Source organism: Biomphalaria glabrata, chromosome 13 (genome assembly GCF_947242115.1).
Source record: "Biomphalaria glabrata chromosome 13, xgBioGlab47.1, whole genome shotgun sequence".
Lineage (NCBI taxonomy): Eukaryota > Metazoa > Mollusca > Gastropoda > Planorbidae > Biomphalaria > Biomphalaria glabrata.
The window spans coordinates 18,475,609-18,491,229 of record NC_074723.1 but is presented as its reverse complement, the minus strand read 5'-3'; the positions used below and the strand labels follow the sequence as shown (position 1 = coordinate 18,491,229).

The window sequence follows — 15,621 nt, the reverse complement described above, 5'->3', positions numbered from 1 at the left end:
GCTGCCTCTCTGACTCAGATTTATTGCCTATGCAGATATCTTCTTTGCCCCCTTCTTCTTTGCCCCCTCTCCTTAACTAGCCATCTCAGCTTCCCGCCTTTTCTCTTCCTGTCAATAGTATACCAGATAGACCGATGTCAAAATTGTACAGAACTTGCTCTACGAATAATTGCTTCGTGCTACATTACAAACAGATTTACTGAGAAAACGTGTTAAATCTCTATTATCTATAAGATTAGCGTACCGCGTCATAAGCAGTAAGCACATGTATTTGTAAATCTTCATCGAATAACAGTCAATTCTTCTGTACTTTATACTAGAATTGTCCGGTTCTTTTACGGCAGAGGAAACACTGGATTTTTCTTTCTTTGAAGTAAAGAACTTATTTAAAACTTATGCAAATATTCTTTACCCTAAAAACAAACCATGCAATAATAGCAGACGATACAGAAATGATACAGAACGGCCTTGAATAAATAAAAAAAAAGATTTCATTAATATAAATTCTTTTTTTATTTCTAATTTTTTTTTTATTTTTATACTAAGACTCCATTTAGCCAGAAACTTTGTTCTCATGCTGAAGGTAAGGATGGATCATATGGAACCTGGACTCGTCGTTGTCCTTCTAAAACGTTGGAATTATCTGAAAATAAATGGGAATCAGAAGTAAGATTATCATTCATCAGTAGGTTCTCTTTGACACTGAATAGATCTCAGCCTTCTTAAGACATACAGTCAAATTATTTAATTTCATTTTGATTATTTTTTTAAATATAGGTAATTATAAAACTAAACTAGGTTAAAATTTTGACATTTCTTTGATGTTGTTGCTGACATTTTCTTCCCAGTATCTGAAATCTCTTTTGGTCTGAAACATATAATTAGAAGTGGATTGCTTTGTGTGTGTGTGTGTGTGTGTGTGTGTGTGTGTGTGCGTGTGTGTGTGTGTGTGTGTGCGCGCGCGTGTGTGTGTGTGTGTGAACAGTGTGTGTGTGTACGTGTGCCTGTATGGGTATATTTTACTTCCTTTATGTTTTAACACAGAAAAAGATGCCCACTAGAAAAAAAAAAAAAAGGTTTCACTAACAAAAATGCGAGTAAGGTTAACAGACATCTGCACGCCTAGAGGGACAAAAAGGAAGACAAAGTCTTACAATGGAATACAAAAAAAAAAGGAAAACAAAGTAAGGTATAAAATAATTAACAAATTAACTTACAATGTCTTTAATGTAAACTTGTCGATAAATTAAAGTTAATAGAACTTCTACTAGGCTATATTAAGTATCCTATTTCTCAGACGTAGCGACTTTCGCAAACAATTGCTTAGAACTCTCCGCACGATGTGTTCCTCAGATTGAACTGTGTGAGAACTTACCAATTATTGAGTTCATGGACAGTTTAGTGTTCTCTTTGATTAAAAAAAAAGGAATTCCATCATTAGCATAATACCCGGAAACGCAAATGAACAAGTACTCAGACGTTGAAGAGTTCTAAATATTAAGTTTCCTGTAAACAGCTTTGAATAATAAAAGATTTCTTTCTGAGGTAATTTGTAAGTTGAACTAAAAATATGAAGGATTAAATTTAAATATGTAACAGCAGTGAACAACAGAGTAAAAGCCAGACAAGTTTGCTTAAAAAATTAAAATATTTCGGCATTAATGGTCCACTGCATCAGTGGATTAAAGACTTTCTGATAGGGAGAGAACAAACTGTAATAATAAATGGCTCTAAATCAACACCGATAACAGTAAACTCAGGTGTACCTCAAGGAACAGTCTTGGGTCCACTACTATTTTTAATTTACATAAATGATTTACCAAATTGCATTACTTCAGGAACAAAAGTCAGATTATTTGCAGACGATTGCATAATATATAGAACAATAAAAACAACACAAGACACAGATATTTTACAAAGAGAATTAGATGAATTACAGAAATGGGAATCAAATTGGAGCATGTCTTTCCACCCAGAAAAATGTCAGTTGTTAAGAGTAACAAAAAAACTAAAACAAATTAATTCCACTTATCTTATTCATGGCAAACCAGTAACACAGACTAAAAACGCAAAATACCTAGGTGTTATAATAAATGAAAAACTATCATGGAATCCACATATTGATGAAACTACAAAAAAATCAAACAAAGCATTAGGATTTATTAAAAGAAATTTCTATAAATCAAATAAGAACATAAAACTAAAATGTTATTTAACCTTGGTTAGGCCAATAATAGAATATGCATCCTCTGTTTGGGACCCCTCAACTCAAGAAAACATTAAGAAACTAGAACAGACACAAAATAGAGCAGTGCGATTCATAACAAACGAATATTCACATTTGACTAGAGTAACACCTTTAGTAAAATCACTAAATTTAGAAAGCCTTCAGGACAGAAGGCTCAAAAGTAAAGTAGTAATAATACATAAAACACTGAACCATAATCTTCAAATACAAAAACAAAATTTAATAAAATACTCTGAAAGACACAAAGATAAAGGCACATTCCTCGTCCCATAAGCTAGGACAAATTTGTACAAATACTCCTTCTTCCCTAGTGCTATTAGAGCATGGAATGGGTTGCCTGAGCTAGCCAGGAAAACCAGTGACTTGGCAGAATTTAAGTCATTGGTTAATATGCATGACTAAATGCATGACGCGTAGGACGTAATCATCTTCTTTTTTGAAGTAACGTCTGTATTATATAAGATAAGATAAGATAAGAATTCTAAACTTTTGGACAATGCTTGACGGATGAAGGAAACAGCCCTAAAAAGGCGAGATGTCCTCTTTTTGCCGGATCTATTTTAACCTTTCGTGCAACTGGATCTAATAATGTACTTCCCTTCTTGTGTTACGTGACTTACCAATTCTCGGTATTGAGTCCTCCATGACATAGCCATTAGCTGCTGTAAGACGAACTCCAATTGGCCCATCCGGCATAGGCTGGCCATCACTCAGAATCCAGAAGCCGTCTTGACTTCGTTGCATTGTCACCCAGTTATTGTTCCTTCGTACTAGGGCTTTAGTTATTGGTATTCTGAAAAAAAAATGCATTATTTAACATAAAAAAGTAAACTGTGATTTCGTTAATTATGGAATACAAGAGATGAATAAGTAAATAAGAGCTCTAGCATAAACGTTAATTTACTCGTAAAGTAAATAAACCTTGGACGTAATAATATTCTACTTCTTTTTTTAAGATAAATGTGAGAACGACTGTTTTGGAGTGTGTGTGTGTGTTTGTTTTGTGACAGTGGGAAGAGGTTGTTGGGAATAATGCAAGATAAACGGCATTGTCATTAACGGTCTGGGCAAGGACAGACGACTCCAGAAGGCCAGACTGAAAAGACGTGTTTTTGTAGTGAGTTAAGATTTTGTTCAGAATATCTTTTTATATTATCACTAAATTTTAATACATTCATTTACTTCATCAAAATTTAAATCTGTCTAAAATGTAATAAATGTTATATTTAGTTTGATTATAAAGAAGTTATTCAAGTTATTTCAGGTTTTAAAAGCTAAAATATGATCCGCCTCCAGCGATTTAGTTGTCTACCAGCAGTTCTGGTTCTAGAAGGCATAGAATACGGACAACTATACCCATGGCTATCCTCAGAGAACATTTTATTTTTATCTAGTGATTCACTACCATGGTTGTATGAAGTTCGTGTGGTACTTTGTGTTGAAGTAGAAAACCTAGAAGAAGTCTGTCAGATCAAGATCTGGTGTTGAAGTACATGTGTATTTTTTAAATTAAAATTGATTGCAATATTAACACTCATTTTTTGGGGGGTTATAAAATAAATTTCTTTTGTGAACTTATGTGTGTGTATGCAACTGTCTATAGTTAACTTCGGGAAAAATATTTCGTTGTATAGTTGAATAAATAATTTTAAATACTTTTGGACAAGTGAAATTTACAAGATAATTTTGAAAAAAAACATTTTCTTCCTAATAAAACAAACTGGAACCGCTGTAAAGGAACACTGGTTCTCTCGCTATGTACAAAGTGTATTCTATGTGTACGATTTGCAATCCCCCATATTTAAATCAAAGTACTTTTTAGACAGCATAATGATAACAACATAAACTAAAATACAGACTTAAATTAAAGTTATGAGTTTTAACAAAACTGACCTAGCATTTCTGATTTGTAATTTTATGTACCATGGGTTACTTCCTTGGAAGGCATATTGAATTGTGCTGCCACCGACTGGACACTGGACAGCTTGCATTGAAATGGACCAACGTCCATCGCCATTGAGAGCGAAGTCCACAGAACCTAAACAAAATGTAATTATTTAGCCCTAGGAATTCTATAATAAACTTTACTAATAAAAGTACGACATTTTATGCTCACTAAATAAAGCCTTTTAAGAAACGTTATATTTCCTTCACTCATTGGCTAGGCCCGTTGTTTTGTTCACTGATTTAAATATGTCCCTTAATCATCTCTTTTAAAATTGGAACATTTGCTTATCTCTCTCATGCGCTGCCGTAGGGTAAAGCGCAAGAGGTTGTTGGCCTAATTATGTTTGTAAAATGTTTTGTATGTTTCTTCGAAGTTGAAGATAATCTACTTCCTAGTCCAAACCTTCCGCTGGAAGACGGGGGATGGAAGCTAGCAGGGCATGAACCCGGGAGCATCGAGACAACCGAACGACAGACCAGCGCGCATACCACACGACCAGGCAACCAACCATCAATTTAAACCTCTTTTTTAACTAACACTTCCCCATACATATGAATTCTAGTATCCCTGATACTTCGCTGTCTCCAACTAGTTGATAGGCTATGTTTTATTCATTCTGATGGATAGAGAATTTGTGATGAATCAGTCAGTGGTGGTTCCCGTACATATAGTTGGAGTCTTATTTCTTTCTAAAAGTTAAATCAGAGATATTTAATATTTGTTAACTTTTTGAAACATTGGTTTATATGCTGCAGCATACTCGTAATTATGCAAGCAGTTTCAGATTAGGCATCATAATCATATGTCATACATATTAGGCATCATAATCCTATGTCATATTTGGCATTTAACTTCCTTTGACATCATATCCTTAACTCCAATGAAATAAAGCTAATGGACTAATGAAAACATTTTCTTCATATACTTAAATCTTTCAATCAACTTGAAGACACAGTAACCATGTAAGTAAATAAAACCAATGTTTCAAAAGTATCAATTAACTTTCGATCAATCAAGGAACAATACATATTCTTTGTTTTGCTAATATCAATTTTCTTCACTTGATACGAAAACCAATTTTTACCTTCCCGGCATTCAGGACAGTAGTTGTTGACAAAAACAATGTGTTCCCCTCGGATTGGGTTACCGCCTAGACCACGACCTTCCCCTTTCACCTGAAAAAAAAAAGTGTTTCTTTCAGACCTTGCAGTCTATGGGGCAGATGATGTAAAGGTTCACGATGGTGTCATGTGACCAGCACAACGACTATTAGAGCTGGGTCGACTCAGAGACGCTCTAAGGATCCTTAAAAAAAATCCTAGTCGTCACCAGGATTCGAACCCGGGACTTTTTGAAGATAACAAGATAAAAAATTTGATAAAAGTAAGACTAAAGCAGGCTTTACAATAACAAATATATGTTTAATTTTCTTGTATTTTTTAAAATAACTTTCAAACATTTTCCCAGAAATGAAGATTATTATGTCCTACTTCAAACCTTCTTCGGCAAGGCAGGAGTGGGATTTGAACTAGGAACTATCGTGACGACAGTCTGACGTGCATACCACAAGACCAAAAAGCCATCTTTTTCTACGAAAAAAAAACTGAACTAATTTCTTGATCATACATGTGCGTCGGTATGTAAGAGAATTATATGTTTTTTTTTTTTTTTGTTAAACATAAAGTAAAGTAGGCCTATAAATGAACGGCTTGCTATATATCACACAGGGATTGATGCTATCTTCTAATTAATTCAATATTTAAAATTTTGTCAAAGTTTAGGGACAGTATTAAGTAAACCATTTGTAATAATAAAATATAACGATAGTCTCAAGTTCACATTTCCCAATGGTACTTATGTTTCAAGAACATCCAAATCAATGTACTTGGTTTGTAAACATTATATTGAATTTCTAGTAGGCTTGTAAAGACTGTCTTGATTATCAAACAAGCAAAATATTTTCAAAAATCCTTTTGTTTAAAAAAAAAAAAAAAGGCTTATCTAAGAAAAAGAAATTCGTACTTATAACTGTATCTCTTAATTATGTAGAAGTTATTTCCCTTATTCCACATCAAACAAAATAATTCACTAAAATGATAATTATTTTATTGATTCATGTTTTGCTAGGTACAATAAATACTTGTTTAAAGTTTCAACTTGATCCTAGAATGGGTGTGGGAGAAAAAAACGTGTTCAATTATCGAAAGGTAGAAAACTCTACATATGTAGGCGTTTCTTTAAATACAGTAGGATTAATTTCCCTTGTTGGTATCAAACAAAACCATTAATTATCAGTAATAAATTGATTAATTAGTTATTGTTTTTATTGATTTATGTCTTGTCTATGCCAACAGAAAACAGTGTATCATACAGAATTCTTTCAAGTTTTGGGATACGATTTTCTTTTCCCACGCGTTTACCTAAAACCAGGCTTGCATTCATTGCCTGATATAGCCTATACAAGCTCTAGTTTGTGCCTATATAAATAACCTGTAATAAACAACTACCTTCAAGCATATTCCACAAGTTAAAGAATCTAAGAACTGTGGTCTGTTGATGGCCACTAGGGCCCATATTTTAGGATCCGTTGCTGCTCGGGGAAGTGGTCCTGCATACTGACAAGCTCCTCCTCCAGAATTCTGACCGTAATAAGTGCCCTATAAGAAATAAACAGTGATTTAATTTACTGAAATTAATTAGATATATTGAGTGTTGTTTGGATCAATCATTAAAATTGTATTAATTAGTATAGCTTACATCTCTAATTAATTGAATTTTAGATACAAAAATACATCAAGACCTATGCTTAATAATTATCTTTTTGTAAAAAAAAAATCTGTTAATTATGGAGTTAGAGAATGATGCACTAGTAAGATTCTCATTTGTCTATTAAAAAATCACTGACACACTTATCATCTTGTGAACTTAAAATGAACATTAAAAGTGAATTATTTTCTGCTAAAATACTAAATGCATTGTTCAGCTGCAGAGTGTAAATACGACTTTTTTTTGTGGTTCTAGTATTATATTCATTAATGTTCCACGTTCAGAGTCAAGGGCAGTTATGTGTGAATTATTTTAGATATCAAACACGTTTCATGATTTTAAAATCAAAACAAATTAACTTGCTATATAGGAGTATTGAGAAACGTTATTACGATCGGAAATTTAGTGTTCCTAATTCCTCAACGATTTTATATTTTCTTAAGAAGTCCTCTGCGAAAATTGGACGTGGCTGGCATGAGAATCATCATCATCTGTCCCTTGAATCTCATCGTGACAGTTCGCCTAACAAAATCGCTAAACTTTTCCCGGTCAGTAGCTGTTCTAAGCAGGATTTAAAAAGAGATGCCGGTCCATTCTTCCCGTTGTCCTGCCAGAACACTGCTACTTATTACATAATATTAAAAAATAAATATATAATTTTGTTCTAATCAATATCAAGTCAGAGTAAGCAGGCTGAACTCCATTAAATTATGTCTTAAAATTATATAACTATTCCACTTATTCAAAGGCTGCTTTTTGAGAGAATGCTTTGTTGATTTAAACTTCGTAAAATTTAGATTCTATATTTTTTGGACTTATTTATTGAATCCGACTTTCGAGTATTTCTTCTTTATAGAGAAAGAGAGTTGATATATTTGTTTTCGCTTTTTAATCTGACAAATATAATTCTAAACACCATTAGCGCTCTCTAGTTGTTCTAAATAGTTTGAGTCAAACATAAATGTTATCACCTCCAAGTCAAAGTCTACTTACATCGCCGTTGTAACTCCTTCTGTACAGATTGAGAACAGCGTCATTGCGTTGTGCTGGGGAGAGACAGTCAGTAAGGTCAGCGTGGGTGTGTTTTTATAAAAGTTTTATTTTTAACGCATTAAATGACACCTAGAACGTACAAACTATTTCTGCTACACTGGGTTTCACGGATGAAAACATCCGTGAAGAGTACAGAACAACTTCGAAGATTTAAAGATTCCAATAAGCTTTCTCATAATCCAGAGATGATTACACTTAGTGGAGATTAAACAAAGGAATCTTCCATCTATCCCCACACCCTTTTTCTTTCGGTTCTATGTCCATTGATACAATGGAATGGGATGGTGAAAACGTCTTTGCATTTTCAGAAGTTAAATCTGATCAAGGTCAGCCTTAGACATAGGCAAACTGGGCAGCCGCCTCTAGTTGGTTGAGGGGCCAAGCACAGGACTGTAAACTTGTGCCCAATGTTGTTGTTGTAGCCACTAGGTTTTAAATAAACGGCATACTTTTATTTTTTCGCTGTTTTTTTTTTATTTTCTATTTCATTTGGGGGCCACCAAAATCATTTCGCCTAGGGCTTCCAATTATCTAAGGCCGGCCCAGATCTGATGACCTAATGTTCAAAGTCTTTCGAAGAACCTTATTTAGGTGAAAAAATAACTCCATTTTAGAAATAAAATATTTTATTCTCCTCTCTTTAAACACCAAATCTAACTTAATTCAATGATTGAACAAACCGATCTTTTCCACCGATATTTTCCATCCTAAACAGGCTATTTTACTCTATGTATAGGTTTTAAAACAAAGTTCTCATTTGTTTCATTTGTGTCATAATTATGACCACTAGCAAACAGGGGCTTTAAAAAGTACATTAGAATTGGTGGCGAAAAGCTGACAAGTGTCAGAAGCTTTAAGTTTCTTGGAGCTATCGTCTAAGACTAAGGAACAAAACCTGAACTACTGACCAGAATTCCAAAGTATACAGCAGCACTTGCAAAACTCAAAATAATTTTTTACCGACAAAGGCATAGCCCTTGAAACTAAAATCAGAATGATGGCAGAGATAAGAAACGGTATTAATACAGCAATCAGACCCCAAGATGACCTGCTAACCACTGTCAAAAAACGTTAACTCAAACTCTATGGCCACATCACAAGGTTCTCAGGGCCTTCCTAAGGGAAAAAATAGCAGAGAAAGCGATGGGAAGACATCAAAGAATGTTCATCAAATTCTGTCCAAGGCAAAGGACAGAGAGGAATGAAGAAAAACAGTTGACAGATCATATATGGTGCCCCAACAGTCCAACAGACTAAGGGATAGGTGAAGGAGAACGTGTTTACTATTCTGTCTAGAAACGTGTATCTTCAAGAATCCTATGTGTAAGTCAACTTCCTGTTAGCACTTCTCTTGTTACCTTTACGCGTACACCACGCGACATCCACCAAGCCAGTATTCACAAGTTGTTTTTTTTTTTATTATTGGGAGACTTTCCATCAAGAAATAACATCTTTGGTTTGGGGGAGGGATAAATGACATGGGGTAGCTAAGAGATTCAGAACCAGAAAAGATTGAGATATTTTACACTTTATGTTTGATCAGATAGATGAAAAAAGGACACTTTAACTTTTCATAGCTTAAATATAAGTAGATTGATCTATATTTATCACCTACGCTTGCTGTTAAAGTCCTTTTAGGAGGTTTGGTTTCTTTACTTCCTTTGTAAGAGAAGATTGTAAACTTTCACTTTGCTAATAATCAATAAACTGCGCATACTTTAAAGAAACTTATAGAGATATTGATTGGTTGGCTAATTAAAAAATGCAAGCGTTTTTTTTTCTTAATAGATATTTGAACAAAGTACAAATATTATATCGGCAGGAGACAAGTTACCATGATTGTATCAATCATAATGAAATGTGTTTCAATAAGTCTAATTTTTTTTTTTATTATTCTCCAAAATAGCATTAATATTTTTTCTCCGTATATTAATAATAAAGAATGTGCTCATCCAACTCACTCCCTCCCCCGGCAAAGTTTTAATGTAGCAAAGAATTCGTGGGCCAGGTTCAGGAATATAATGGTGCCCCCTTCCTTTTCCAAAGAAACTAGAAATTTGAGAATTAAAAAAAACCTTCATGACATGATTTCTTTCAATTATTCTATATTGATATGCTACGCAAAAGTGCACTCGTTCAAGATAATAAAGTATTGTTTCCCGACTTGAAAAAAAATGGTGCTGTTCGCATTTAAATTGTCTAATTTAATTCTGTAAGGACATCCAACATTTGTCTTCCATCATCATGACTATATCTGCTGTGTCTGACTGTAGCTGTGTTTCATCGTCAGACATACTCTCTAACACCTGCTGAATTTTCTTTTTGCACATAGACGCACATTTTACCCCATGCTGGGCACTTTTCTTAAAAGTATTCGAGTATCTTTCCACAGAAACTACATTTTCCTTTTCGAGTATTTGCCCTTGATGTTGTTACTACTTCTTAATGATTGCTGTGTCGGCTTGCACCTGTCTCAACTCTCAACTGTCTGTTGTCTGTCTCGTAGGCTTTGCACATGTCTGTGCGCCTTATTAATGTTAGATTACTATCTTGTAATAATTTCATTTTGAGGCATTCATGTCTAACTTTTGTAATGTACTTATCAATGTCCTCGCCTTCTTGCTGTTCACGAGGATTAAAAATATTGCGTTCATAAGTTTCTTTCTTCTTTCCAATGCAAAACATTCAAATTTACTCCATAATTCTTTCATCTTTCTTTCTTTTCCCTTCTCAATGTCAAGTCCTTCATATATCTATCTCTTTTGTCCCTCTAATTAATAGAAAGGTGGCCACTCTGACCTCATCTGAGTCTTCCGCTAATTTGTGGCTAACTCTGGTATAGGAAGTAAATTTCTAGACGCAATTGTAAGGGGTAGCCCTGTAATTGTTTTCTATTTATTATTGCAAACAATAAATCGTTATCTATCGATTAATGATTACCTCTGCTCATCAATACACCGCTGCCACCATGTTGATTAAGATCTAGGTTCACAGTCAACAATAAGCAAATAACTATCACTAGCGTCAATGCGGAAAACAATATTTCATTATCTTGAACAAGTGCGGAAGTAGCGATGGCTGAGTGGAAAAAGCGCTTGGCTTCCGAACCGGGGGTCCAGGGTTCGAATACTGGTGAAGACTGGGATTTTTAATGTCGGGATCTTTGGACGCCTCTGAGTCCACCCAGTTCCAGTAATGAGTACCTGACATTAGTTGGGTACTATATAAACATAAAAGTTATCTTAAGTTATTTGCTAAGAAACCCTGCTCTAATTCATTGAAGAAGTTAATTTGATAAAACATAAAGCAAATTATATTCGTTATTTATTAGGAACAAATTTGATTAAAGTAGAGTAATTGTTAATTAGACTCACCCTTGGTAAAGTAAAGCAATGCTAACAGATTTGACAGTTTAAATACGAACAGCATCATTTTGATAAATTAAATGCACATCAGCTTTCAATACAAAGTTACAGACTGGCGAAATCAAGGCTTGTTCGTCCTATTTATATGAAAAAAACAGTAACAGACAAGAATAGATTTTGACTCAACTTGTTAATTGCAGGATGAGCAACAATGTGTTCAAAGCTAATCAATGGCGCACATCTTCGATTTAATCCGGATATTTTTTGCAAGTGAAGACCACTTTAACAGATGAAAAATAGACTCGAGTTAAGCGAGATAACTAATTGCATACAACTCCTTATTTATCCAACATAGACTTTATTGCAAGTCATTCATAAACACGGACATAGGTTAAATTATACTTATACTATTAAAGACGTTGAATAATAAGATCATAAGTGAATGTGTTAGTATCCTGATAGAGATACTTGAAACTCACACGAAGAAGATACTCATAGGTTAGCTAGTGTAAAACTTAGTCACTAGTGGGCTATCAAGTGAATAAAAAACATGCCATGGCCGCCTGGACGTATTCCCTGGATTGTCTTTCCAATGGTTCCGGGTTCGAACTCTTATCGTAGTCATCCTTCGCCGTACGGCATGTGCTATGACGTAAGCACTATCATTTCTGAACGATCGTTTAAAGTGGAGAAGATTTCAATATTTCATCCATCCATCGATATGTTTAAATAAATAATAAGACAATGAAAACGATGTTATAAAAACAATACCTATATCAACTCACTCTGTCTGTCTATCTGTCTGTCTGGTCAAAACTGTGCACTCGTTATTTCTCCCACACCCAATCTCGGATCAGGCTGAAATTTTGCACATCTATTTCTTTTACCTGACAACACAAAAATCAATGTAAAGAAATATTCAATTAGTTAATTAACTACTGGTAATTAATTATTTTGTTTGGTATCTAGAACAAGAGAAATTCATTATTTAAGTATTACAATGTAATTCAAAAACATTTTCGTCGTTTTTACTTTGTAAATGAATAATGCACAGACTCTTACACTCGATTAGTATTGTAGATTGATTTATTATGGAACAATGGAAGAAAATAAATGAAATTAAATCATCAAATATATGATTAGTTATTGTGTTTTGAGTGTTTTATACAGTGTTTAAATTGTGTAGGTAGCTTTTATTTTGGTGACAAGGCTAATGGAGCCTACAGTAAGGGTGTGCGCAAATGTTTAATTAGGTCCAGGGCCGATCCTACAGATTGTGGGGCCCTATGCGAAACGGATTGCGCGGGGCCCATTCTGGGTTGTGATAAGGATAATAAGTGAAAATTAAGATTTTGTAATAGAAAATAAATTCGTCTTTGCATTTTATCCATCTTTACTAAGAAAAAAATCACTTTCAAATTAACTTTACGAGCCATCTACATTCGATAGTAGTTTTCCAACAAAGAGCCGATAAACATTTAGATCTGCCTTTTAGATTTACTATCGACTAGCAAAATATCGCTTTTGTCTTTTTAAAGATAGATTTAGATCTATATTTGTATGCCAGGGACTATAAAAGTAAAATAATTATGTGAATTTCTTTTTTTTTTTTTGTTAACATTCGCCTTATTATTATATTTTTACTAAATGAAAGCTGAAAATTGCGTTTTTTTTTTTAATTGGCGTTGTTCATATTTAATGACACCCCCGAAATGACAAATTGTCTGTTTTTAAGAAGATTTGCATCAGTTTTCAGAAGATTTTAATAATTTCAGGATATTTTCATGACTTTTTCGTATATTTCAGAATTTCAACGTGAGAGCCGTTTTTGAAAAAAAAAGTATATGTATATAAATATAAATATATATGTTACCGGCAAAGTGAGAAATGCCTAGACATAATTCTTTAAATCAACTAATTGTATTTTAAAATAGTAATAAATTAGTAAATATAAAATTCTTTAGTTTCTTCAAACTAGACTAAAATGAGAAAATAAAAACAAACCAAAACACAGAGCCGGTTAAGCTGTCTACACACAACAGCAACAGAGAAAAGAAGCAATTCATAAACTATTTAATGTTGCTCTTGTTTGAAATATTTGTGTTAGTTTCTTATTAAATACAAATACAAAATGAATATAATAATGTTCTAATCAGCTGTCTAAACTTATATAATGAAAGTTTATTTTTAAAAACTCTTTTTGTACTCGCTTTTATTGGGTTTCCCAACATTTCCTTGGTCTTTTCTACTTATAAAGTATCTTCACCTTCATCTGCCCTTTAATCTGTTGACCGCCTTTCTCCATTCCTCTCTGTCTTTTGCCTTGGATAGAACCTCTTTCAATGGCAGGCCCGTCTTTGATGTAGTTTTCCTTTCGTTTTCTCTGAATGTCTCTTCTTCTTTTTTTCTGGTACTGTTCCCTGAAGAAAGGTCTTTGCAAGTTCCGAAGACCTTGTAATATGGCCATAGAGTTTTAGTTACCCTTTTTTTCTTTTTACAATAATTAGCAGGCAAACGTGGGGTCCAATAGCTGTAGTAACCCTGTCTCTAATCTATTCTTTTTTATGCAGTTTTTGAATGTGATACCTAGGATCCTTCTGTAGCATCTCAATCCCATTGCTAGGATCCCCATCTCTAGATTATTTATAATGGATAATGGAAGATGCTTCTAAGATGCTTAATAGCCGTAGAGATCATCTGCCATAATCCATTATAAATAATCTTATGTTGAGAAATAAAACGCCGTGAGACCCACTGAGACTTTTCAGGCACGTTCAAGCTCATAGAGGGACACTGAAGGAGATAAAACATCCCCAGGGAGGACAGAAACTAAAAACATCCCCAGGGAGGACAGGAACTAAAAACATCCCCAGGGAGGACAGGAACTAAAAACATCCCCAGGGAGGACAGGAACTAAAAACATCCCCAGGGAGGACAGGAACTAAAAACATCCCCAGGGAGGACATGAACTAAAAACATCCCCAGGGAGGACAGGAACTAAAAACATCCCCAGGGAGGACATGAACTAAAAACATCCACAGGGAGGACAGGAACTAAAAACATCCCCAGGGAGGACAGAAACTAAAAACATCCCCAGGGAGGACAGGAACTAAAAACATCCCTAGGGAGGACAGAAACGAAAAACATCCCCAGGGAGGACAGAAACTAAAAACATCCCCAGGGAGGACAGAAACTAAAAACATCCCCAGGGAGGACAGAAACTAAAAACATCTCCAGGGAGGACAGAAACTAAAAACATCTCCAGGGAGGACAGGAACTAAAAACATCCACAGGGAGGACAGAAACTAAAAACATCTCCAGGGAGGACAGGAACTAAAAACATCCCCAGGGAGGACAGAAACTAAAAACATCTCCAGGGAGGACAGAAACTAAAAACATCTCCAGGGAGGACAGAAACTAAAAACATCCACAGGGAGGACAGAAACTAAAAACATCCACAGGGAGGACAGAAACTAAAAACATCCACAGGGAGGACAGATACTAAAAACATCCACAGGGAGGACAGAAACTAAAAACATCCCCAGGGAGGACAGAAACTAAAAACATCCCCAGGGAGGACAGAAACTAAAAACATCTCCAGGGAGGACAGAAACTAAAAACATCCCCAGGGAGGACAGAAACTAAAAACATCCCCAGGGAGGACAGAAACTAAAAACATCCCCAGGGAGGACAGAAACTAAAAACATCTCCAGGGAGGACAGAAACTAAAAACATCCACAGGGAGGACAGAAACTAAAAACATCCACAGGGAGGACAGAAACTAAAAACATCCCCAGGGAGGACAGAAACTAAAAACATCCCCAGGGAGGACAGAAACTAAAAACAAGACCAAAGTGAACGTTAAAAACATAGGCTTACAAAGTATTTCATGAAAAAAGCTGTAAAAGTAATCATTATGGTTTTCTTAAGTTTCTTAGATCAATAGACTCTTTAGAATTGTTTATCCTTCGAACTGGTTCCTTTGCAGGTAACATAGGCCTTTACATAAAGAATTGCTCGTATATGATTTCATTTTTTACTTTGGAAAATAATAACGGAATGTTAGATTTAAAATACTGGCATATAGGTTTTCCATGTCCCGCTAACGAGTTTCCAATGATATACAGGAACTGTCAAATTTCTAGGAAATTCGTTAGTCTTTTTCGAGATCCATGTCCACCTTCTCAGGTTTTAGTTTTTTTGTTGTTGTTGTTTTTTGTTTTTTTCACAAAGCTACAAAT

The 15,621-nt window shown here is 34.5% G+C and overlaps 1 protein-coding gene across 1 annotated transcript; it reads right to left on the bottom strand.

Moving 5' to 3' along the window:
• Positions 1-489: 489 nt before the first annotated feature.
• Positions 490-11,541, bottom strand: LOC106059618 (expansin-YoaJ-like). Its single transcript, XM_056009297.1, has 7 exons — positions 11,390-11,541; positions 7,956-8,008; positions 6,704-6,853; positions 5,281-5,371; positions 4,142-4,286; positions 2,869-3,041; positions 490-643 (listed from the first exon to the last, which is right to left on the bottom strand). Exons 1-7 carry the CDS (start codon positions 11,445-11,447, stop codon positions 573-575), a joined length of 741 nt encoding a protein of 246 aa, XP_055865272.1. The 5' UTR covers positions 11,448-11,541; the 3' UTR covers positions 490-572.
• Positions 11,542-15,621: the final 4,080 nt, after the last annotated feature.

Bases quoted from the DNA above. Each gene is read 5' to 3' on its own strand.
- LOC106059618 (XM_056009297.1), bottom strand. From the start codon at position 11,447: ATGATGCTGTTCGTATTTAAACTGTCAAATCTGTTAGCATTGCTTTAC. The intron at 4,287-5,280 runs GTAAAAATTGGT...CATTTTGTTTAG, and splicing joins CTGTCCTGAATGCCGGGAAG to GTTCTGTGGACTTCGCTCTC. The intron at 3,042-4,141 runs GTCAGTTTTGTT...TTTTTTTTTCAG, and splicing joins TTACAAATCAGAAATGCTAG to AATACCAATAACTAAAGCCC.